At 43.0% G+C, this 24,455-nt stretch overlaps 1 protein-coding gene across 1 annotated transcript in view; it reads right to left on the bottom strand.

Moving 5' to 3' along the window:
* Positions 1 to 4,715: 4,715 nt before the first annotated feature.
* SLC38A9 (solute carrier family 38 member 9) overlaps positions 4,716 to 24,455 on the bottom strand; it is a 43,938-nt gene continuing 24,198 nt past the window's right edge. The window contains exons 12-15 of the mRNA XM_056848327.1: positions 16,336 to 16,449; positions 14,351 to 14,499; positions 8,322 to 8,411; positions 4,716 to 4,934 (exon numbers count right to left, since the gene is read on the bottom strand). Coding sequence (XP_056704305.1) covers positions 4,769 to 4,934; positions 8,322 to 8,411; positions 14,351 to 14,499; positions 16,336 to 16,449 — 519 coding nt within the window. The 3' untranslated portion in view covers positions 4,716 to 4,768. The remainder of the gene's footprint in view (positions 4,935 to 8,321; positions 8,412 to 14,350; positions 14,500 to 16,335; positions 16,450 to 24,455) is intronic.

Raw genomic sequence — 24,455 nt, 5'->3', positions numbered from 1 at the left:
AATGCCTGTTATTTGAAAGCATGTATCTATACAAAGAAGATAATAACTCCCCCCCTCTGCCCTGCGAGCGGCCGGGAGGCAGCAGCGGCCCCAACCCATGCCTCCCCTTTGCATGTGCCGCAGTGGCCGGGTTTCTCTCTTGACCCCCCTCCCTTCCCTGTTGGTGGAACAGTGCCGCCCCAGCTGAGGAAGAGGGCGAGTTTGCAACTTGCTTGGCTTCTGGAGGCGGCGGCAGAGGGGCCACGGCGGCCACCGCCAGCTGGTGGGGCTGGGCATCCCCTGTGTGGATTAGAAGATAACTCTTGACGTTTACAAACTTTGTGAAATAAATTGTACCGTATGAGGGCAAAGAGTAAGTTGTTTCCCCACATTTCTGTACAAGGGATATGTGTTCTGAAGCGCTTATCAGAATGTGCACACATAGTATAGGGGAGGCGGTCGTGACTCAGTAGTAGAGCATCTGCTTGGCATACAGAAGGTCCCAAGTTCAACTGGCATCTCCAGTTAAAAGGATCAGATAGTAGGTGATGTGAAAGACCGCTGCCTGAGACCCTGGAGAGCTGCTGCCAGTCTGAGTAGGCAATACTAACCTTGATGGATCAATGGTCTGATTCAGTATAAGGCAGATTCGTGGGTACAATGTGCATCATATGTATACAGGCGCACATACAGATGGCTGCACAGCTGGTATTGCAAACCAAACTCAGATCTGCACCACATTCGTGGGTCTGCTTCCAGCACTACATTGCCCCTTTCCCCTCTTTAGATGTTAGCACTAGGAGATAGGACGTTTAGGCTTGGGTACTTTCACTCATGTTCACCCCCGCCCCCGGTCTCGGTTGTTCCTTGAGTTATGCATGAGTTTTCCCTCCATTACAGATGACCTCGCTGCCAGCCCTCACAAATCCTAGGACTTCCCCTTCCCTCTATTAACCTGATTCTTCCCTCTCCCTGAGCTCAGCCAGCTTGAAATCCCCATGCATAAAGCAAAGCACGGGACACAGAAGCTTGGTTTCTCTCACAGCAAGCAGACAGCCAATTACAAAGCAGAATGTCAAAGGGCAGGGATTCAAATACTTCCTGCTTCCTTGGAGTTCTTTCTGAGCAGAAGGCTTTTTAAAATGAGGCTTGAATTTCTCCCTCCCCCTTTCAAATAGCTCCGTTTTTGTTCTTAAAATGCTCTTAACATGCTTTTTTATGTGGCAATTGGGTTTGGGGGGGGGCTTTTCTCTCACTACAGCCAATTATGAAGCAGCATTTCAAGGGGTGGGGATTCAAATACTTCACGATTTGAGCTTGGAGACTGCTGGTGCATAGACTCCCAACATGAAAGTGTGGGTCCAGTGAGCAATGAACCTCAGGTAAAACTCCCATGCATGAACGACCATAGAAAGTCTAATTCCCCAATATTTGAAAGCTGTAGGATACATTTATAGCTGTGAGAGGGTAGTTTTGCTAGGAAAGCAGAAACATTGGTGAACAAATTGACTACTCAGGATTGATGCTTCAGAGGGTAGCGGAGTTATTCTGCAGTAGTAGAAGAAGAGTGGGGTATTTGGAGAGAACTGTGACTTGCCCAAGGACACCCAGCAGGCTTCGTGTGGAGTGGGGAATCAAACCTGGTTCTCTAGATAAGAGTCCACCACTCTTAGCCACTACACCACACTGGCTAGTACAGCTAGATTTGGGTCCAATAGCACCTTAGTGACCAAACACATTTTTGGGGCATGGGTTTTCGTGTCAGTATCTGACAAAGAGAGCTTTGACTCTCAAAAACTGCTATCCCAAAAATCTTGTTGGTCTGTAAGGTGCTACTGGACTCAAATCTAGCAGTTCAAGACCGATGGATTGTAAAACATATTGAGAAACAAACAAAGCTGTCAGATGGCCAGACTGAAGGCCGCAAAAATGCATAACAATCAGATTTAAACTAAGTTATGTTTAAAGTAGGGCTTTGTCACTGAAATTACAGGGCCCAATCCAGCAGGTCTGAGCAGCCAAGATCATCCAGAATGCTCAGGAGTTACTTGACTGGATTTACTCGTGAGGAGGAGGAAAAGTGGATATCACATGCTATTGAGAAGCAGCACTGACCTGATGTTCTGTTAAATTAAGCAATCATGGGGAATGTTCAGCCCCATCAGAAGGAAGCTGCAACAGGAGTGCCATCATTACAGTTGCTAACCTCCAAGTGGGGACAGGAGATCTCTTGGAATTACAACCAACCTCCAGACTACAGAGATCCGTTCCCCTGGAGAAAAAGGCTGCTTTGAAGTGTAGATTCTATGGCAGGGATGGAAACATAAAGCCTGAGAGCTGGATCCAGCCCCTTGAGAGCTCTTATCCGGCCCGCAAGCCAGCCACCCGCCCCTACTATCAATGAGGGCTGATGAGGCATGGCCCGCCCTGACCAAGTGATGTTTATGTCATATCTGGCCAGTGCTGGATTAAGATGAAGAGAAGCCCTAGGTGATTCCACTGGTGAGGCCACCCCCAATCCCCCACCGTCGCAGCTAGAGAAAGATGGAAGAGTGTTTTAAGCCACATTCAGTGAAGCTGAGGATGATGGCGGGTGTTTAAAATATCGCAATTCACAATTCATCCTCTAAATAGGGTTGCCAAACTCCAGGTATCAGCTGGAGATCTGCTATTGCAACCGATCTCCAGCTGATAAGAGATCAGTTCACCTGGAGAAAATGGCCGCTTTGGAAGGTGGATTCTACGGCATTGAAGTCCTTCCCCTCCCCAAACCCAGCCTTCCTCAGGCTCTGCCAATGGCGAAGAGGAACCTGGCAACCTTACCTCTAAAGGACATAAGATGTTATTGTTAAATACAATAATGATTGGGAAAAAATATTATACACCTTGGCATGAGGCCCTCTAGATTTTGAGGCCCTAGGCTTCAGCTTGCCAAGCCTATAGGTAAATCAGGCACTGTATCCGGCCCTTGTAACAATTGAGTTCGACACCCCTGCTCTATGGCATTATACCAAAGTCCCTCCCCAAACCTGCCCTCCCCAGGCTCCACCTCCAAATCTCCAGGGCCTTCCCAACCCGGAGTTGGCAACCCTAACCATCAAGAATCTGGAGGCTGCCGCTCCATCGCACGAGTCCCAAGAAAGCTAATTCTGGGTACTGTAGAAGTAATTAGGAGGAGGGGAAGAGAGACAAGCAAGATTCAAGGGCAACGTTTTTTGTACATTGAAGCCACTCAAGGAAGGAATTGCTATGGATTTAAGAGAAAAGAGCATGCTCCACACTCCATATCTAACTGGAGCTTGTCCCAAGCATGCTGTTTCTTCAGGGCAGTCTGCACCAGTCAGGGCCTCGTTATTACTTCCTGTAGCTCAGGGAAGCCAAGCTTTTAAGAGTGCAGGCATGGAAAAAATGGGTTCCAAAAACTGCAAAGTACAAATGAACTGGCAAGTCATGTCCAATTACGCACGAGAAAGTGTAACCTATATGCCACACCTCTGCAAGAAAAATGAATAAGCCCCATTTAAAATAAATAAATAAAATAGCACCAATTTATTTTTTTCCCTTCTGTTCACAGCCTCCCACATTTCTGATTCACATCAAGACAGTTACATAGAGAAATCACAAAGCCCAATGCTGGTACTAGACAGAGTTTCCATTTGGTGGTCCTGCAAAGCAATCCTGAATTAGTGCAGGGATTATACAAGGCTCTGCACTCATCAATCACGCGCCTCGCATAATGCCTGCAGCACAAATTCCAAGGGTGGCTAGGAGACTGGAGAAGCTGAGAGAAATAAAATTGGGCAGCCACAGGGTAAAATCCCAGGGAGGGACAACTGCCTCTCAAACACAGAACAGCAGACAAGGTGCTATTAGAACAAGAGATCATAGATGCAATGCAGCAGTGAGAATGAATCAGGACTGGCCCCCTAAATTCTTTACCACTTTGTCACTGGTCCATCCATGCATACCTGAATTGCAGTTATGTTTAAACATGGTGTGTAGATAAACAGTGACAAGTACAGATTCCAAATTTGGGGGGTTTCCAGATTGAGAAATCCTACAAGAACACTCGGGATGTGCAGGAATGTCGTCGTCGTGTTGCGACAAGCAGCCAATGCATGCCCACACACACACAATTTAAAGCCAGGCTCTTGTGACATTAGGATATTATTGTTTAGTTGAGAAGACGGACACGTTCACCCCCAAAGCACTATACTAGTCGTCCAAGGTCAGTTCAAACTAACAAGGCCTCTTTGGCAGTGGAGTCCTTTCAAATACAGGCAGCATGTAAGGAAGCTCTAGGATTGTCATTTCAATAGGAGCTGTTATGCTGTACCTTAATTATTCAGCCATGTTCAGATAACCCAGATATTGGTGCATAATAGCAGAATACTTTTTCAAGTACAAGGTGTATTTTACACATCTTCTAAAAAGGCAACGGAACAGAGATGACACTTTTTTAAAAAAAAATTGATAAAAACATCTTTTGCTCTGTGCTACATTCCACCAATAACTATCCCAACCAATTTTCCTGGATTATCAGTGCAGTTGCTTCATAAATTCACTTGGACCGTTCAGTTTGCCATGGTGAAGCAGATCCCCAAGTACATTGTCTGTTTCCTAAAGAAGCTTTTTTTTAAAGCGTAGTTTTTCTTTGGGGGTGGTGGGAAGTTCACCACCACAGAGAGGCAGTCCTCCAGCTTCTGCAGTCCTGTTGCTCAAAGTCACTTCTTAAGCCTCCCGGAATCACTCCCAAGAAAGAAAAACTGACCCAAAACTCGTTCCACGTTCACATTAAAAACTGTGCAATCAGGTTAGCCACTCCAAGGAAGATGATCAAGATGTGAACAGCCAGTGTCAACCACGTTAGTTGCCCTTCCCGATGCAAAGAGATAACATAGATGAGGGATGGATAAACGAACACAAAGGCCAGGCCACACGTTGCTCCAGAATACCTGGGGGAAGGGGGGGGAGGAAACAGAGGATTTAATGTAACCTTCTCAGACATTTTATGGCAGAAAAGAATCTCCCCACTAATGCCCACATCTCTTAGCAAGATCAATCGGGGGGGGGGGGGCTCATGCCAAGTAACAAGATAGTAGAAAAAATAGTGGCAACGATCACTAAATGGATACAGCAATCAAAACTGCATATGTACAGTAATATCATAAAGCAACTGTATCCCAACACATTACAAACTATGAATAACAATATGTGTATTAAAGAATCTTGGTGAAATTATATAAACAGTCATCATCATCATCATCATCCTTTATTGGCATGCCTTATATAAACAGTCAATGTGTATTTGTACTGCAATGGCGAATGGCGCTGAACTATTTGCTTTGGAGGTCTCCATGATGTCTTATTGATGATTTGTTAATGTGCATTTATGAATTGATTTGGATGTTCTTATGCATATTGCAATATAAATACATAGTTTGTAATGTGTTGGGATACAATTGCTTTATGATAATGTGTGTGTAAAGTGCCTTCAAGTCGCAGCCGACTTATGGCAACCCCTTTTGGGGTTTTCATGGCAAGAGACTATCAGAGGTGGTTTGCCAGTGATAATATGCAATTTTAATTGCTGTATCCATTCAGTCATCAGTGCTGCTATTTTTTCCACATCTCTTTAGCATCTAACATCTCTGGCTAAACGCTTACTTGCTGTTATGGCAGAATACAGCTGTTATCAGCTGCCTCCTCCTGTCTGGAATGATTTTTTTGATAAAAGGTTGCCACCCTGCTGCTCTTACTGAAACCACACTGAAAGCCATTTGCAAAGGCCTGTACAGGATCAAAACACAATTAGTTCTGTGCTCCCATAAAGGGTTTGAAGTTGCATTTCCTGAACAGCTGCTTTCTGTGCCATCAGGCGAAACTGCTTTTGGAAACCAAGGAGTATTCCCAAGCAGGTCAGAGCCAGAAATGCTGCCGTGTACTCTCACGTTCTTAGGTGTGCCTAAAGCAGCTCTCTGGATCTTGGCAGTTCTGTTCAGGGAAAATCATCCTGCGTTCTTAAACCCTTTCATTCAGTATTGGCTCCCCGATTCTACCACCACCCAGCCCTAATTGCAATACTGTTCTTTCTGGTGCGGCAGTCAGTATTTCAATAATGCAACAATATTTTAAGAAACAACACTAAGTAAAATAATAGACTGTGCTTTAGCATGTTCTGCATGTGATCTCAGCAATCCTTACAATACCCCTTGTAGAGTAGGCAGCGTTATTATGCTTGTATTACAGATGGGAGGGCTGAGAGTCCATGGCTTGCCTAATGCCCCTTAATGAGTTCATGACAGAGGTGGCGTGTTGTTCACCCTCTTGGCCGTCACACTAACAGCTCTCTTTTCTTGACCAAAAAAAAAAAAAAGGTTTTAAAAGAATTAAGTGCATCTCTTTTCTTTTGCAGTGGATTATCCATCTGCACACCCTTTAAAAAAAGGTCTGAATTATTTGCTCCCCCTAAAGATTTACCTGCCTTACTATAAGTAAAGTTAGCAGGAGTTAAGGGAAGTAAAAATAAAATCTAATTGTGGGCTCCTTATTACAGCCTTTTGTCAGACTGGAAGTGTTTATTTCCAAAATACTCTCAACTATCCGGCAGGCCCGGTTTATTCCAACCACATCTCCAGATGCTTCGTTAAGTAGATTTCCTACCTTTCATCTCATTCCACTGAATATGACTGATGCATTTTTCTCTCACTTTGGAAACCTGCCCGTTTGTCAAAAGAGGGCCTGGCTAAGCACGACAACTCTTGTAACTGCATAATTTTAAACCCCCAAGAAGTCAAACATGGACACGCCTTGCCTTCCTCGCCCCAGCCCCTTCGTGAACCACGTCCAAAAAAGCTTAAATGAAACATTAATTGACAACATTGTCAAGCAATTGTTCTCTTCCATCACTTAATGAGCTCTTTGGCAGCACCATTCCCTAGGAACAGCTGGCTCATGAAATGAAAGAGCCAGGCTAAGCCATGTACCAAATACAGTTCATATTATGGTAGGAATGAGTGATGAGAAATAATTCCATCTACGTTCAAGCAGGCTGGCTTATGATGTTTTAAGTTCAATGTGGCAACTTGATTCTGCCACCTATTCAGATCAGATGGGCAATTTTTCAAGCTCCCTAGAGCCCAGGGTGGTTGGGCTCAAACACGGATGCCGTGCAGCAGATCAATGACTGAGCTGTACAACAACTTTAAGAACATAAGAAAAGCCTTGCTGGATCAGGCCAAGGCCCATCAAGTCCAGCAGTCTGTTCACACAGTGGCCATCCAGGTGCCTCTACGAAGCCCACAAGCAAGACGACTGCAGCAGCATCCTGCCTGTGTTCTGCAGCACCTAATATAATAGGCATGCTCCTCTGATACTGGAGAGAATAGGTGTCCATCATGACTAGTATTCATTTTGACTAGTAGCCATGGATAGCCCTATCCACCATGGACATGTCCACTCACCTCTTAAAGCCTTCCAAGTTGGCAGCCATCATCACATCCTGGGGCAGGGAGTCCCACAATTTAACTATGCTTTACTTCAAAGCAGCCATGGGAAGAGGGGGCTGTGATTTTGACTACCACCACAATGATGAAAATGAGAACATTTAAACCTTTCCATCCCTGCCAAATCTAAACAGCATGACATCTCACCGCTTCTATTAACCATATTGGAGGGAAAAAACTACTTCTGCCTGCTGTCTAGTGAACAGCAGCTTTGGGAATGAGATAGAATACAGACTGAGGAAAAGAGGAATGAGGAGGGAAAACTGGACCTAAAAACCCCTCCTTCCACATGTTGGAGGAGACCAGGGGCCTGCGGGACCTCTCCCAGTTCCACAGGGCCTGCAAGACAGAGTTGTTCCACCGAGCATATGGTTAAGGACTTGACATATGCTCTGCAAAGAATACCTGCCACCAGACAGAACCTCCCCCATCTGTACCCCCCCTGACTTCCCTGTTGTTAGTGGATGGCTGTGGACCTATTAGGGCACGGTGAGATAACAATGGGATTTTAGTGTACCATTTATTGTTGATTGCTGGCTGATTTTAAATTGTATATTAGGATTTTATAAGCATCTATTCTGTTTTAATTTATTGTTGTTAGCTGCCCTGAGCCCCACTTAGGCAAGGGTGGGAGATAAGGCGAAAATATAAATAAATAAATATCTCCGACCAAAATTGGAGCTACCTGTGACTGCTCTGAAGAAAAAAAGATGTTGGAAGATTCCATTCTTCCAGCACAGATCTGGAATTATGTTAAATTAAGCATTTCTGCAGAACAAACTGTATCAATCAAGTACTTTCAATGGTGAACCAACACATTCAAAAATGCAAGAGTACCTTATGATTCCACCTATGTTAGGGTAAAACATGGCCATGGCGACGCCAACGCCTACAATCGCAATGTTCAAAACCAATACATGGAAAATGCTACAAGAGAAGAGAAGAAAAAATAAAGTCAGTTGTCTACGTTCTACATCGCTACTAGGCCAACTCTCTTTATTGGTTTCAGAAAGCTCATGAAAAGGTTTCCATTTCTGTGACATTCACTAAAAGCGTGCCCTCCGAGCACCCATGCCCAACAACTTTTCTTGAATGTTTGGACTCTCTGTTGAAGTTAAGATGGCGTGTGTATGATTTGGCAGTTCTGAAAACAATAAAACCAGAACAAGTACGCTGCCTTCCAGTTTTTCAGATTGATGTCTGCATACCAACAAAAACCAAAACGACACACTCTAGAGCTCAATTTCCACATGGAAAAAAGCAGCATTTTGGATGCGCAAACAGACTAATGAATACCAGCAGACAACTCTTCAAGATAGTGGAATGCATCATAATAAATACACGCACAAGCAAATCTTAAGCATTCTGACAGATTAAAGAAACAATTAGGTTTGCAGGACTCATGCCTAGAAATCATTTTCATTAAAATCAGAATCTTTGGAATATAAACAGGAAGGTCATTATATTCCTATAAATTTTCTAACTAGAAAAAAAAAAAGTTGGAGAATTTTCAAGTTCTAAACAAGCCCCATCTCTTAATATAAACAAAGCATTAACTTTGTTTAAATACTGATTGAAGTGCCAGATGAAAAAAAAAATTCTGGCTTGAGACACCTAGAAGAACTTCTGCTTATAAATGGTATTTATACTGAAAATGTTCCTGCCCTGGAATTAAGATCACTGGGAGAGGCCCTCCTGACTGCCCCATCAATCAAAGAAGCTCATTGGGTGGGTACACAAGACAGGGCCTTTTCAGAGGCAGCCCCACAACTGTGGAACAATCTCCTCAAGGACATGCGCTTGTGGCACCTTTCTGTTTTTAGGAGGCAGCTGAAGATGGTCTTTATTTAGGACTGCAATTGGTAAAGTTCACTGGCAGTCCTGAGTTGTGATTTTAAATTTTGTTTTTTATGTTTTTAACGTATTTTACTGCATATGTTTTATTTATGTTGTAAGCTACTTTGAGTTCCATAAGGAAAAAAGACAGCTAATAAATATTTTACATAATTTTTAAAAATGCAAGGAAAGTACCATATATAGATAGGGTTGCCAGGTCTCTCTTTGCCATCGGTGGGAGGTTTTTGGGGTGGAGCCTGAGAAGGGCAGGGTTTGGAGAGGGGAGAGACATCAATACCATGGAGTCCAATTGCCAAAGTGGCCATTTTCCCCAGGTGAACTGAGCTCTATAGGTTGGAGATCAGTTGTAATAGCAGAAGATCTCCAGCTACTACCTAGAGGTTGGCAACCCTATATAAAGTGTATGGATGTATAGCACCATTTTCAGTTCATGTAGGAAAGACCAACAAATTCAAGGATAAGCACAAACACTCTCCCCTTCATACTGCTCATTTCATTTTTTTTCCTGGCAGCAACATATCAAAACCTATTAAAGAATCCACCCACCCCCTTTTTTAAATACAAGGCTAGTCTCTGGGCCTGTGAGTGTTTCACACTGGCAAATATGCACAATTTAATGGCTAATAATCTAAGAGCCAAACCATGTTGCTTTGAGGCTCTCTTTTAACTTCCTTTTATTTATGGCCTAGGAAATGAGACACAGCTAGCTGGAATGGAATTAAGGAAATTAGTGGAATAAGGGAACACCACTAATGGTCGGTGAAAATGAACAGCTCTGAGCCATAAAAATGATGAACGGTAAAGAAATACCAGTGACAGTACTAAAGAAATGCACCACAAGGGCAGCAAATATTAGAAAGACATTTACTGAACTACAAAAATAAGTAGGCATGGGATTTGAAATCGCCAGCTTCTGACAGAGGGGGAGGGGGCTATAGATAAGATGAATGTCTGCTCAGTCTGATGGATGGCTATCTGCAATTGGTCACTGACATCTCTCCAGTATGCCTGGTTGAGAAACTGGGAGAAAACGTTGACTAAGGGTTAGGCAAGGTCTAGAAATGCAACATCTGTAGTTCTCCATAGTCCTGCCATACTGCTAGCAAGAATGAACCACATCTGAAGTGGATAGCAATGTGTGTGTGTTAAGTGCCATCGAGTCGCTTCCGACTCATGACGACCTTATGAATCAATGTCCTCCAAAATGTCCCATCGTTAGCAGCCTTGCTCAGGTCTTGCAAACTGAGGGCCGTGGCTTCCTTTATAGAGTCAATCCATCTCTTATTGGGTCTTCCTCTATTCCTGCTGCCTTCAACTTTCCCTTAAAAAAGGGGCCTTTAAAAATCAAAACCTGTATCTCAATCAAGGTTACAGAAAACTAAACAACTCTCATATTTATAGATAACGAAGTTAACTAAAATTGACATGGGCAAATGGTCATTTCATAATATTGGATATAGGCAGAATGAAGACATCACAAAGCAATAAATTACATCCAGAGCAGTGTTATGAGTAAAACTGCTGGTCTTTGTTCTTCTTCAAAAGCTGGGTGGTTGCTCCCGAGCTTGCTCTATATAGAAAGGAAAGCATACAGCCTCTACACTACAGCATTAAGAAGTCCACAAAACATTATGGTCCAGGTGGTAGGGATGGAGGGGAGTTCCATTGGTCATCATGACATCACGAAACACTATTCAGTAAGAGTTCGTGGAACAAATGCAATTGTATTCATTCCCGGGGAAATCACAATGGCTGAGCTAGCCTGGGGAAGAATCACATCATCCCAGTAATAGAATATTCTTGTTTGAGTGCTGGGAATTACCATATCCCTAAAAATGATTACCTGATGAAGGGCATCTGGAGTGTATGCAGTAAATAACATGAAAAAAAGGGGAGAGTATGAAAAAGCCCAAATTACTGGTGGCCTTGGTCATATCTCAGCCTTTCAGCTGATACCGACCTACCTGTCTGGAAGAAGCCAACTGAAAATAATTGACTGAGTCTTACTGCGCTCATAGACTTTCATTTTCTTATCCTCCTCCCTTAAGGTATCGGAAAATTCCCTATTTGGAGGGGAGTTTGTTCGTTGCCACACAACTGCATACTGCAGAAATAAAGACTGTAGCTCAAAGTCTTCTGTGAACGACTCCTGCCAAGCAAGTCTCATTAAAAGCAGCAAGCCACACATGGGACCATAGTAACCCCTGTGCACCTTATGGTCATTCCAGTAAGTGTTTCACATAACTCTCAACTCAACCTCAATTAATAAGGCCATGCCCTCACTTAATAAAGTTTATTTTTAAAAGAGTCTGAACATGCACATATAGAGAACATGAATATTTATATCAAGGTACAGTAAAAGCTTTCTTCTCTAGCACTTGATTTAAAAAAAAATATTTATTTTTTCGTTTTATACCCTGCTCTCCCTTCCATCAAGCCGGGGCTCAGATCGGCTAATTACAAAGGATTATAAAGGATGCTCAATCAATCAGTATCTTTAGGAAGTAAATTGATCATGGTGGGTAGCCGTGTTAGTCTGTCACTAAAAGTTGGGGAATTTCTCAGGAAGGTAAGAACTTTCCTGTGTGCAAAATCACAATGAACTCCAACGACAGGCATAGGATCTTGCTTTGAGGGTGCAATCCGCCATATTTCAACGAGACCTGCAAGATAGTAATCTACCTTTCCACCCAGTTTCTCTCACCACCAAATCAAGCTCCAGAAGTTTCAAAGGTGATTTGCAGGGTGACTCCATCAATATAAATGGGAGGTTCTATACAGCAACATTTGGTAAGTGTCCCCCCCCCCCCAAGCCGTTTACATCTATAGATATGATGGGGGACACACTTCTAAGTGACTCATCCACTTTATTAGGCTTCAGCAAATGAAAATCATGCAACTAGGACTAGATTGTACTACAATACCATTCGGTGACTGAACTGAACCAACCATGGAATCTAAGTCATGGCAGATGTGAGCAGTTTCATCCACAAAAATGGGATGCAAAATTAAATGCCACAGTCACAGCGAGTATGCGTGCAAGAACATGGGTACAACACACTCCCACAATCCTGCCCACACCAGAAAGCAGATTCTCATATTTGGCATCTTAAACTTCTAGACACAAAACAGACCTTCCCTAGAAAAATAATCCAGGAACAATGTGTTTCTCAACAAAACAAATTGTTAGAGAAGTGTTATTTGGCAAGGGACAAATTCCTTAATTCTTCTTAAAGCTCAGCTGAAATTGGTTCTCAGTTGGTTGCCAAAATGTGAGGATTAGACCACACTTTTCTTCCAATAATGTAATTATCTGGGTTTTTCCCTACAATTTTATTGCCAGTAACTATAAGACGGTAATTTCCACATCTGTATGTTTTTGGCCTTTCAGGACTATGAGATTCAAGGCAGGCTATAAGAAGCAAGATGAAGTCTAAAGATGAAGACAGTAAATTTTCCTATGGATTTCAGCTGGTGAAGAAATTATTTATACAAGTAAAGTTTGAAGACAGGGACATGCAACTGCATCTCTTCAGAATTATAAATCTGATGCGGGATTCCTATTTCTCCTTACAGTCCTAACAAGGTCCACAAAAAAGCTACACACTTACCATTCAAAGATATAGCCAACACATATTGGATTACAAATAGCCGCAGGATATTAAGTAAATGGAGTGTCTTCTAGAACATATACCCGGCTACAAATTGGTTCCTTTAGTCACAAATGAATAACATAGCTACGTGTGGACAGGTGAGCTAATACAAATGTGAACTAACAAACAGCTGTACCTGGCAGCTGGAAAGCTGGAAGTTCAGTGTCAGATGCAGATAAGTAAATATAATTTGAAAACCATCTCTACATCTACACCATTTAATTTGAATGTGTTGACCAAAAACATGGTTAAGGAGTTGTTTCACAGTAGAAGTCCATGTCAAAGAACCCTTCCAAAAAACAATCTCAAAAGAGAAGACTCCAGGATTCTCATGGACTTGTTCGCCTATCACTTGCCCACCTTAGGGCTAGGAAATGACTCTGGGCTAAAGGAAATGAAGTAGGATGGTTATTTACTCCTTAAGACACTTTCTTAACTCAATGCACAAAATCTACATGAAGGTTTTGTTTCAATAAAGAGCCCCATGGTGCAGAGTGGTAAATTGTAGTACTGCAGTCCAAACCCTGTTAACGGCCTGAGTTTGATCCTGACGGAAGTTGGTTTCAGGTAGCCAGCTCAAGGATGACTCAGCCTTCCATCCTTCCGAAGTCGGTAAAACGAGTACCCAGCTTGCTGGGGGTGAACTGTAGATGACTGGGGAAAGCAATGGCAAACCACCCGTAAACAAAGTCTGCCTAGTAAACGTCAGGATGTAACGTCACCCCATCTCCACCATTTAATTTGACCCCATGGGTCAGTAATGACGCGGTGCTTGCACAGGGGACTACCTTTACCTTTTTTGTTGCAATTGGATGGCCCATGAGGACTTCCTAGGCAAGTATGAGAATCTCACTACTAAAGGGACCCTTTCTATTGGAAACAGGAGTTGGGGCACCAGGACCCAGGAGTCTGGTATGAAGCACGTCCTTTGTGGCATAGCTTCACTCCTGATATTATCAGCCTGTTTGCAAATAGCAGCCTGCACCTCCCTAAGAGGTCTTCAAAACACTGTGCAGTTCCTGGTCTGCAAAAGCAAGTCCAGTAGTGGAAGCCATCATTATCCACTATTAGAAGGGTTGCCTTGATAAAGGAGAACAATTAATGTAAGAACATAAGAAAAGCCATGCTGGATCAGACCAAGGCCCCTCAAGTCCAGCAGTCTGTTCACACAGTGGCCAACCAGGTGCCTCTAGGAAGCCCACAAACAAGACAAATACAGCAGCAGCATCCTGCCCGTGTTTCACAGCATCTTATATATTTGGCATGCTTCTCTGATCCTGGAGAGAATAGGTATGGTACTGTGTTTCGGGGGTTGGGAGTTGGCTGCTATGGTGTGTAGATGAGAGCTGTCCTTACCTTGGATAAATATTCCCAAATACATGTCCTAAAAGCTGAACTCGTGCCAGGTAACCAAGCAGTGGGTACACAGTCATCATCTGGAACAGCAGGAATATTCGTCCAAGAAACGACATTATGTCATCACTGGGGAAATTGTCTAAAAAATTCTAACAGAGGAAAGGCTAATGAGACAAAAATAACAGATTGTTACACTATGCATTTTCGTCCGCTATTAAAACGCCCAAGGAGAAACCCTGACCCCACTGTCGTCATTAATGAACAAAAAAAAAAGGGTCAACACTAGCATATGTATCCGTTCTCACACAAGCACTGGGAACCCAGTGAGAGACATTCTTTATACTGGCACACAACATTTCCCATTTCCATCTTTAAAATGCATCTATACCAATAAAAAGGTGAAAATTACCCCTTGATCTTCCTAGATGGAGGGTGGATTCAAGTGATGACAACAACCATTCTGGGGGCATTTGTTTGGAACAGGGACCACCGCTGTGAATGTCCTGACGTACTGCAGGTAAGCGATGAGACTGTAGCTGCCTCCTTTGAAATTCATTTCAAATGCAGTGTAAGCCAGGAGTCTCTGAACTAACACTAATTTGCAAGAAATGTTACCATGCCAAAGCAATCAGCTTTCATCTCCTCAGGTATTTGTTTGGATCTATTTAATCTATTATTAACTCAATTCGGATGAACTGGGGCACTTTGATCCTCTTCAGTACATGAAGCGGGAGCCAGCATGGTGTAGTGGTTAACAGCAGTGGCTTGGAGTGGTGGAGTCTGATCTGGAGAACCAGGTTTGATTCCCCACTCCTCCACATGAGCAGGGGAGTCTAATCTGATGAACTGGATTTGTTTCCCCACTCCTCCACATGAAGCTAGCTGGGTGACCTTGGGCAAGTCACATTGTCTCAGCTTCACCTACTTCACAGGGTGTCTCTTTTGGGGAGGGGAAGGTGACTGTAAGCCGGTTTGAGTCTCCCTTAAGTGGTAGAGAAAGTCGGCATAGAAAAACCAACTCTTCTTCTGCTTCTTCATATATCAAGTCAGATCATTGATCTATCAAGGTCAGCTCTGTTTCACCAGGAACTCAGAAGAGGTATTTAACCTTTCTAAATACTACCTAATTCTTTTTTAAAAACTGAAGACAGTGGGAATTGATCCCGGGATCTTTTTCATGCAAACCAGATCTGTAACACTGACCAAAGCCCTTCATTTAAGCTGCCTTTTACTAAACCAGACCACTGATTTACCAACAGCAGCATTGTCTGCTCTGGTTGGCTGTAGTTGGTAGAGTTCTTTCACATCACCTCCACTACCTGATGCTTTTAGCTGGAAATGTCAGAGACTGAACCTGGGCCCCTTCTGCATGAAACCAGATGCTCTATCACAGCTCTGCTTCCTCCATGGTCCTCTCATTTGTTTTTGCTGGCAGATTTTGGATCTTCTTGAATGAGAAGGGAAGAAACTCCTACTTGGTGAGGTATTGATCACTGCCAGTTATCAAGAAGTAATTTGCAATAGTCTTCTACTGGTTTGTTCTTCTATTTTGATCCTTCCCTTAAAATATCCTTGACTAATTGTTTCTTTTGTTTCTTTTTATTGTTTGGGATTTGTGAACAGACCTAGAATAGGCAGCAGAATGCCCATATACTAAGCTCAACCTACACTCAAAACCATCTCCCCAATTGTGTTAGAAAACATAGAAAGTACACAATCTATTTACCCAGGGCAAATGGATATTTCAGATTACAGCCAGCTTTCATTCAACACTTAATGCTTTTGGGATAGCCTTGGCCAGACCAATCTGGTGTGATTTGTGTGTGGTTATCCACAATTCTGGTTTAGACCCAATATGTGTATCAAGTGTGGACAATATTCATTCTAAGTCAATGGAAAAATAATGGGGGAACAATAAATGTGGCCGCATTTAATTACAAGTGTTCTGAAGGATACCCAGTGTGCCATAAAGTGTGCTCACCTACCTGTTCTATGCATTCTTTGGTCAATGGCGGAGATGGAAAAGCAGAAAAGATTAACACCCCAACATAGAGGTATGTCAAACCCACCAGGAAATATGCGATGGAAAGGTCTCTCACCTATGGTTAAGTAACAAAAAACAAAGAGTTAAGTCAGCAAAATTAGGACATTAATCATGAGGTACAAGACAGCATCACAGTTCTTGTTTGAATTTGCTGTCCCTGCCCGTGTGTAAATGGAGCCACATGTCAAATGACCTAAATGTCTCCAACTAGAAGAAAAAATTGAGGACAGCCTGCATTTACTAAGTGGATACAGTTGACTTCTTGGAAAAAATACATTTTATTGTAATGTGCAGTATTAATGTAAATCACGAAAAAAGCAATTCACTTTTACAGTCTCAACAAAGCATTAATCTTAGTTTATTACAGGACAAAATCTAATTAAGCTATGAAGCTCTCCCAAAAATGTTAATGGTTTTTAGTTTAGACATTAGAACAAAAAAAGGGGTGGGGCTTTAATACAAACTTCCCTCCACTACAAAAAAAACATGATGTACAGCCTATAGGCGCCATACCATTAAGTATTTTCCTTGAGCTCATTTAGCCATGCTTGTTACACCACCGACAGCACTGAAACAGGCGAAAGTACTAGCAGAACTCTCACTAAACTCATACCTATTGGTGAGAATTTGCAAGCTTCAGAGCTTCACAACCCTACTCCACAGGTAGCTAAGATCAAAGAGCGTTCACGTGACATGGTGGCATCTCATATACTTTGTTATCCCTTTGGATTAAGCAAGTGCAAAAACAAAGGTGGATAAATGTGCTGGGGTGGTGAGGGGCAATAGTTGGTTTCCCACGCTCCCAGAAGACAGCGCAAACATTTATACGATCCTGACAGCAGCAACTCAAACAAGGACCTTCCCATCTATGTTCTACTGTCCATCATTCTGGACCGTGGATTATGATATTCTCCGAGGATTATGATATTATCTCAAGCTTCATGGAGAGCCCTCTCTATGAGGCAGCCCATCTGTCACTTCTGATAGGTTAGTCCCATGAACATTTCCAGGTCAGGGTTGGTTTTACGTAAGCCATAGCAGACAAGGCCAAGCTAACATCTGTAAGGAGCACAGAGCACTTTAGGCCAATCACAAGCCAGCCTGGAGAACTGCAAGTGAAGGTATGTGATCATCTGTGTCTTAAAGGGTTACAAGTAATGAACACATGAAGCTGCCTTATACTGAATCATAACCTTGGTACATAAAAGTCAGTATTGTCTACTCAGACCGGCAGCGGCTCTTCAGGGTCTCAGGCAGAGGTCTTTCACATCACCTACTTGCTCTAGTCCCTTTAACTGGAGATGCTGGGGATTGAACCTGGGACCGTCTGCATGCCAAGCAGAGGCTCTCCCACTGAGCTTTATGCACATGGCTGTATTTCTGTGCAACATATTAGGATTTCCCCCCATAGCTATACATGCTGAATTAAATTGAACACAGTGGGATGTTTCTGGGGAAGCTGTACAAAAAACCCCAATATGAACTGTACTCTTAATTTTGCACGTTTTAGCTCTTTTAAAAAATTAATGGAATATGTAAATCAAGTGAACTGTATAAGGCAGAAAATTAATCTAAACAATGTAATTGGGCAATGGCTCATTACAAGCTGGACACTATCTGTGTCTCTCCCTGTCACACAAACAAAAACATTTACAGCACTGGTTCCCAACCAGGGGTCCATGGACCCCCAGGGGTCCGCGAGAACTAAATTAAGGTCCGCGAAACAAAGTTATAAACCCATAATAAATTAATATTTTCAATTAAAAGTTCTCTATTATAAAAATATATATTCAAATATTATTCTAATGTTTAACTAACAGTGATGATTAAAGTTTATTTTCAAATTCTCTGAATGTTTATTTTGAACCTTGGGGTCCCTGCACCGAACAAAAAAGTCCTAGTGGTCCCTGGTCAAAAAAAGGTTGGGAACCACTGATTTACAGTATTCAAACGGCAGAACCTGATTCACAATTAGTGCAGAAGAGTTGCTGCACAGACAGTAAATAAAAGCACTGACTACCTACACAGATCATTCTTTAACTGGGCCAATTTTGCAAACACACACTATATTTAAACATATATATTTCTCCAAACTGCGCGCTTTGTTAGCAAGAACAGTTAGTAAAAAACTTTACTGGAGGCTACAAGAAAGTGCCCACAGACACACACGTACACCAAAACCCAGATGAAGAGCCTCAAACGAAGCTTCAAGCATGTTTTCAAATGTATCTCCACATTTATGAAACTAGAGATTACTATTTTGTGCAAAATGTCTAATTCTACAGAATTTTACACTTATGAACATGCTTGGTTGGATCCTACAAACTACAAGGGCAAGAAGGCGGTGGATCTTCCCGGCCTTCCCCCAGTTGCCTCCTTTGACCTCTGAAAACCCTCAGCTGAGGTCATGGAAAGCCACGAGGCAAAGGGGATTGTAGGAAGAAAGGGAAAAGTCACCCCATGCTGCATGGGGTTTCTAAGAGGGTTCAATCTCCAACTCTCAGAAAATGGTTTCTGAGGAAAGGGTGTCGCAGGAGGCTATTGGAGAAAGTTCCTCTGTGAGCGTCCTCCTGGCCCACAGGATCCAAGAGAAAAGAAGGCAAAGGTAGATGCTGACAAGAGCGGTGGAAAAGCGAAAATCTATTGAGGGAATACTAAAAAGCTCCTCTGTTTCGGCGTAGCTTTGTCAGGGGATCCAAAACGTGGTATAAAAGAAACAAAACCATATGGAGAACTGTCAAAATACCAGATATTACAAACACATAAGAAGAAACCTGAATGAATCAGCATGAGTACAAATGTAATATAAATGGAAAAATCCCAATGACTATAAATATCATCTTTCATTCATAGGATTCAGCCTACTGTAAACTAGTGACTAGATAAACATTTGACAGACTAAAAAAACAAAACCAGTAAAGGAGACTACCATTGCTGTCCTTCTGGAATTTGACAGCACCGGGACAACACTGATTTGGCCAGACCTTTTCTAATGGTTTTGCTGGGCCTTATGCTAAAGATCCCTTTTTCAGACCGGCTGTGTCCCTGCCCTCTTCAGTCAGTGGACTCCTTGGTACATATCCTTTTGCACTGTCCTTATGTATACCAACTCACGCTAAAATGGATTATACCATGTTTTAACAAATCGTCCACATCTTCTCAAGCAACCTTGGTTCAGTTCCGCTTAGAGGACGCTGACCCTCAGTGTACTTATTTTGTTGCTCGTTTTTTAGAGGCTGCAGAGAAGAGGAGAGGTGTTTTTAGAGATGGGTCTTATGTACGTTTTATGGTTTTATTGTTCAAGACCTCGGTCGAAGAACAGGGGGAAAGAAGGACAGCATTTGGCCAGACTACCTTTCCTGATATATTTTCAGGGGGGCTTTTGCCTCCTTCCGTTTCTGCTCCGCTTCCAACATGCTGCTGCTGTGGGGGTTGGTAGCCTCCCTTCTTCCATGGCTTTCCAGCTAGGGAAACAGTACTGCGTTAATGCAGTACAGGAAGGAGAAGCAGCCTGAGGGAAAAGGAGGGCAGTGCGAAGGAAACGAGGGCCCTCTCTAGTCGCCTGAGGCCAATCATCCTTCGCCACAGGTAACCGCTTAATCACGAGCTTCCAGCCTCCCTTCTGAGGAAAAAACACGATGCAGGGAACGGGAGTCAACTCGTTGAGCGGCCAGACTTGGACGGCCGTTCTCGAAAATGCATTGTGTCACTGTCTAGAATGCTAGACACAGATCAGCAGCCCACCGGGTTATAACAGAGCCATACAAACACATCATAAAACAATGGCTCTGGTCCAAGACATTGTGTAAGCATTACAAGGAAGGGGAATTTTTAAAGAACCAAACTGCTGAAAAGGGGAAGGGAAGGGAGATTAAATTTGAAGAATGGACAGCCTTAAACTCAGGACTCTCCACAAAATCGCTGTAATATCTATGAAACATATAACTACTAATTCCATAGAAGTGGTCAAGTCACAGTAGGGCAATAGTAGGTACCTTTCAAAGGATTGAGAACCGCTGCTTATAGTCTCAGCTGCTATATCTGAAGGAAATGGGATGAGTCATTGCTTTTCCTCTGGAGCACTCCTACCTGACACTAGGGAAAAACTTCACGAGCTTTAATGATAGGCCAAGAAATAAGCAAAGACCATGCCAGCATTTGGTACAACTGCCTCAGGGAGAAAGGGAGCATAATAAGAAAACCATGGCGCTGTAAGGCTGAGCTTAATTGGGAGTTATAAATCACAAATTACGGATGAAGGCAAACATTTTTAAAATGTGCTGAAAAGTGGTTTAAACATATGTTTCTCTCCTGAAACCAAATGACTGAGGATGCAGCAAATATTCAATCTACTTTCACCACACACACAAAAAGTCTCATTGTACTCTTCATTTGAACTTACTCGTAGTTTCAAATTTTGTGAACAGGCTCTTTTTACTAATTGCTTTTTTGCTGATAAATAACACAAATATGCTCCGATCTGGATGCTGCTTCTAGTATAGCCCAGGCAGAAGAAATGCCGAATACTTTGTTCTACTTACGGACCACTTTGACCTAGTTACCTGATAGACAGATAAGGTCCTGGAATCTATGAAGGCCAACAGTTGTGCGCTGGATGCCTACCCTTCCTGGCTGCTAAAATAATGTAAGCACCACATTAATGAGCCCTTGATGTCCAGCATAAACCAGTCACTAACAAATGGTACCTTCCACCAACCACTCAAAAAAGTAGTTATCTGGCCATTACGGGGGGGGGGGGAACTCACAGAAAAATGAAAAAATCCAGCCTCAAATCTTTCCTACAAAAAGTGATAGAGCAGTAACTAACCAGCTCCAGGGTTTCTTAGATAACTTACATGCTTGGGACCCTTTTCAGTCTAGTTTCAGGCCAGGCTATGGGTCAGGGATAGCCCTAATGGCCTCACTGCTCATTCCTGAGCCTTGCAGCAGCTGGGGACAGTGTGGCCGAGGCACCGCTGCGGCGCCTCCAAAGAGGTTTCCCAGCAGCTGCAAGGCTGAAAAAAGCCTTATAAAAAAGGAAAAAGTGAAAATGGGGGAAATAGCCCCAGCATTGCAGCTGGGGAAACAAGTCAATGAAAGCTGAAAAAAACACCTTCTTCCAACTCAGTCTGGCCTGGAACATGACTCCCTACCTTGACATGGCCAATCTGGCCTCTTGGATCCATGCCATGGTAACATCAAGACTAGACTACTGTAACATACTCTATATAGGTCTCCCCTTGAAGTCAACTCTGAGACTCCGGCTGGTGCGGAACGCTGCAGCTTGATTATTATCAGGCGCTAGGGTGGAGCATTTGTGTTACTCCCATTCTGTAGGCGCCCCATCGGCTACCCATCAATTACCAAGCTCTATTCAAGATATTCACTATCCTATGAAAAGTCCTCAGACCCTCATATCTGCAGGACTGCCTTTCCACCTATGTCCTATTGTGACAATTGTGCTCATATCCACAGGGCCTTTCTATAGGTGCCACCCTGTAAATGCTCAAAATCAACAGATGCCTGTACATGGGTCTTCTTTGTAGTCGCTGCGTGGATTCAGCCCAGTCACCCTCACAGCTTCTCTAATGCAGCAGCAAACCTACCCCACAGGGCTAGCAAGAGATAGAAGAGTGTAAAAACATTTTGCAAAATGACAAATGGTGATAAGAAGAGACTACTGGGGTGGTGTGTTCCGTAAAAACAGTTTAAGAAGCTTCTGTCCTTTGTTTTACGCCTGCTGGGTGAATCTTATTAGATGCCTTTCAGTTCTGATGCAAAACGAAACAGCAAGTGAGTGCTCACTGTTTACTTGTTCCAAGTCATTCGTGATATCGCAGGCTTCTATTATGCCCTTAGACATTCCTTTACTAAGAACAAGAGCCCCCGTGTGTCTTAACCTCTGCATGTGTAGAAGGCATTCCATACTCCTGATGACTTGCTCTGCTTAATCCTTTTTCCAATTCAGGTCCTCAAGGGGCATTATGATGTCACCGGTGTGCAATAAAACCATTTGTTGTAAAAATCCACTCAAAATGCATTCACAGCCGGGAAGAATGCCACTCTGAAGTACAAGCTTGACACAAGCAGAATACAACAACAGATTAGGTCTCGCGCACATTAACATGGCACGTTCTTCCAGTTGTTGTCTGCATTGATTTGCCTATTTGGCGCACGATTCACATGACTTTTATATTCTGTAAGCCACTCTGAGCCTGGCTTTGGCCGGGAAGTGCAGGGTAACAAATGGAAATAATAAATAAATAAATAGTAGAACAACAGTTTTACATGCAGAAGGAAAGTCTCAGGTTCAATCCTTGGCATCTACAGTAAAAAGGATCAGGCGGTAGGAAGACTGCATACCATAATGCCATGTAAAGCCTTAGAGGATGGGCTTTGGCTCAGTGGTAGGGCATCTGCTTGGCAGATGGGTCCAAGGTTCAATCCCCGGCATCTTCAGTTAAAAGGATCAGGTAGTCGGTGATGTGAAAGACCTCTCCCTGAGATCCTGGAGAACCGCTGACAGTCTGAGGAAACAATACTGACTCTGATTGACCAAGGGTCTGATTCAGTAAGGCAGCTTCATGTATTCCTCCACATAGAATTATAGAATCATAAGAGTTGGAAGGTACCACCAGGGTCATCTAGTCCAACCCCCTGCACAATGCAGGAAATTCACAACTACCTCCCCCACACACCCCCAGTGACCCCCTACTCCATGCCCAGAAGATGGCCAAGATGCCCTCCCTCTCATCATCTGCCTAAGGTCACAGAATCAGCATTGCTGACTGATGGCCATCTAACCTCTTCTTAAAAACCTCCAGGGAAGGAGCTTACCACCTCCCGAGGAAGCCTGTTCCACTGAGGAACCGCTGTAACTGTTAGAAAATTCTTCCTAATGTCTAGACGGAAACTCTTTTAATTTCAACCCGTTGGTTCTGGTCCGACATAATGCCATGGACATCAATATCTGTACATGATATATAATCTGCTTCTCAAATATGGAGCATAACTGAGTGAGTGGAGAAACTAGTGCGAGCCTAGTTCTCACAAACAGAAAATGAAGCTACACACCTGTGCCTGAAACGTACTACTTCAGATTCCACACAAGACTGAATGCTACTCTTTAAAGAAGAGAGGAGTCTTTGCATACAGAAAGATAGCATATCATGCTGGAACACTGTAGCCTAGTTCTCACTAATATACTCATTTTCTATGCAGGGTTTGGGGGGGCCCTTCTGTCATGTGATTTTCCACCGGCTGTCTGAAGTGGTACAACCAGGCACAGGTCTGAAAAACATGGCTAGCACAGAACTGGGTACATGGGAACACAACACTAGTTAAGCTTCAGTGTGATGCATATTGGGGCAAATAAATCCAACTTCACATACACACTGATGGGTTCTGAGCTGGCAGCAACGGACCAAGAAAGGGACCTTGGGGTGGTAGTGGATGTCAACCCAGTGTGCGGCTCCTGTGTAAAAGGCAAATTCCCTGCTGGCTATAATTAGAACAGAAATAGAAAATAAAACTGCTGCTATTGTACTGCCCTTATACAACTCTACACTGAGCCCACACTTGAAATATTGTCTACTTTCTTTCCTTCTTTGCTGCTTATGACCCTTAGGTCCTGAGCAGTTATTCCTTAGAAGAAAATATGATGGAGAAATATTTGGCCACAGCCTATGGTATACTTTGTTTGGTATGGGGACTATTTTATCTTTTGTTATGGTGGCAGGAATTCTCGCCAATATGGGAGTAATCATCTAGATCATTGCTCATCAAAGTTGTGGGGTTATGATTTTCATCGTCTCTCCATTAGTATTTTGACTGGCTTTGTGGCATCTTGAGAGGGGGATATTGTGTATAGTTCTGGTCACCATACCTGAAGAAGGATATTGTAGGGCTTGAAAAAGTACAGAAAAGAGTAACCAAAATGATCTTTTCTTCTTCAGGGATTACATCTGAAATTTTTTGTATATCTACCTACATGTTTATCCCTCTTTCCTCCAAAGTGCTCAGAAGTACATGCTTCTTCCCTCCTTCATTTTATCCACACAG

The sequence above is a fragment of the Euleptes europaea genome, chromosome 4 (genome assembly GCF_029931775.1).
Source record: "Euleptes europaea isolate rEulEur1 chromosome 4, rEulEur1.hap1, whole genome shotgun sequence".
NCBI classification, from domain to species: Eukaryota; Metazoa; Chordata; class Lepidosauria; order Squamata; family Sphaerodactylidae; genus Euleptes; species Euleptes europaea.
The sequence above is the reverse complement of the archived record's forward strand: the minus strand, read 5'-3'. Positions and strand labels throughout refer to the sequence as shown.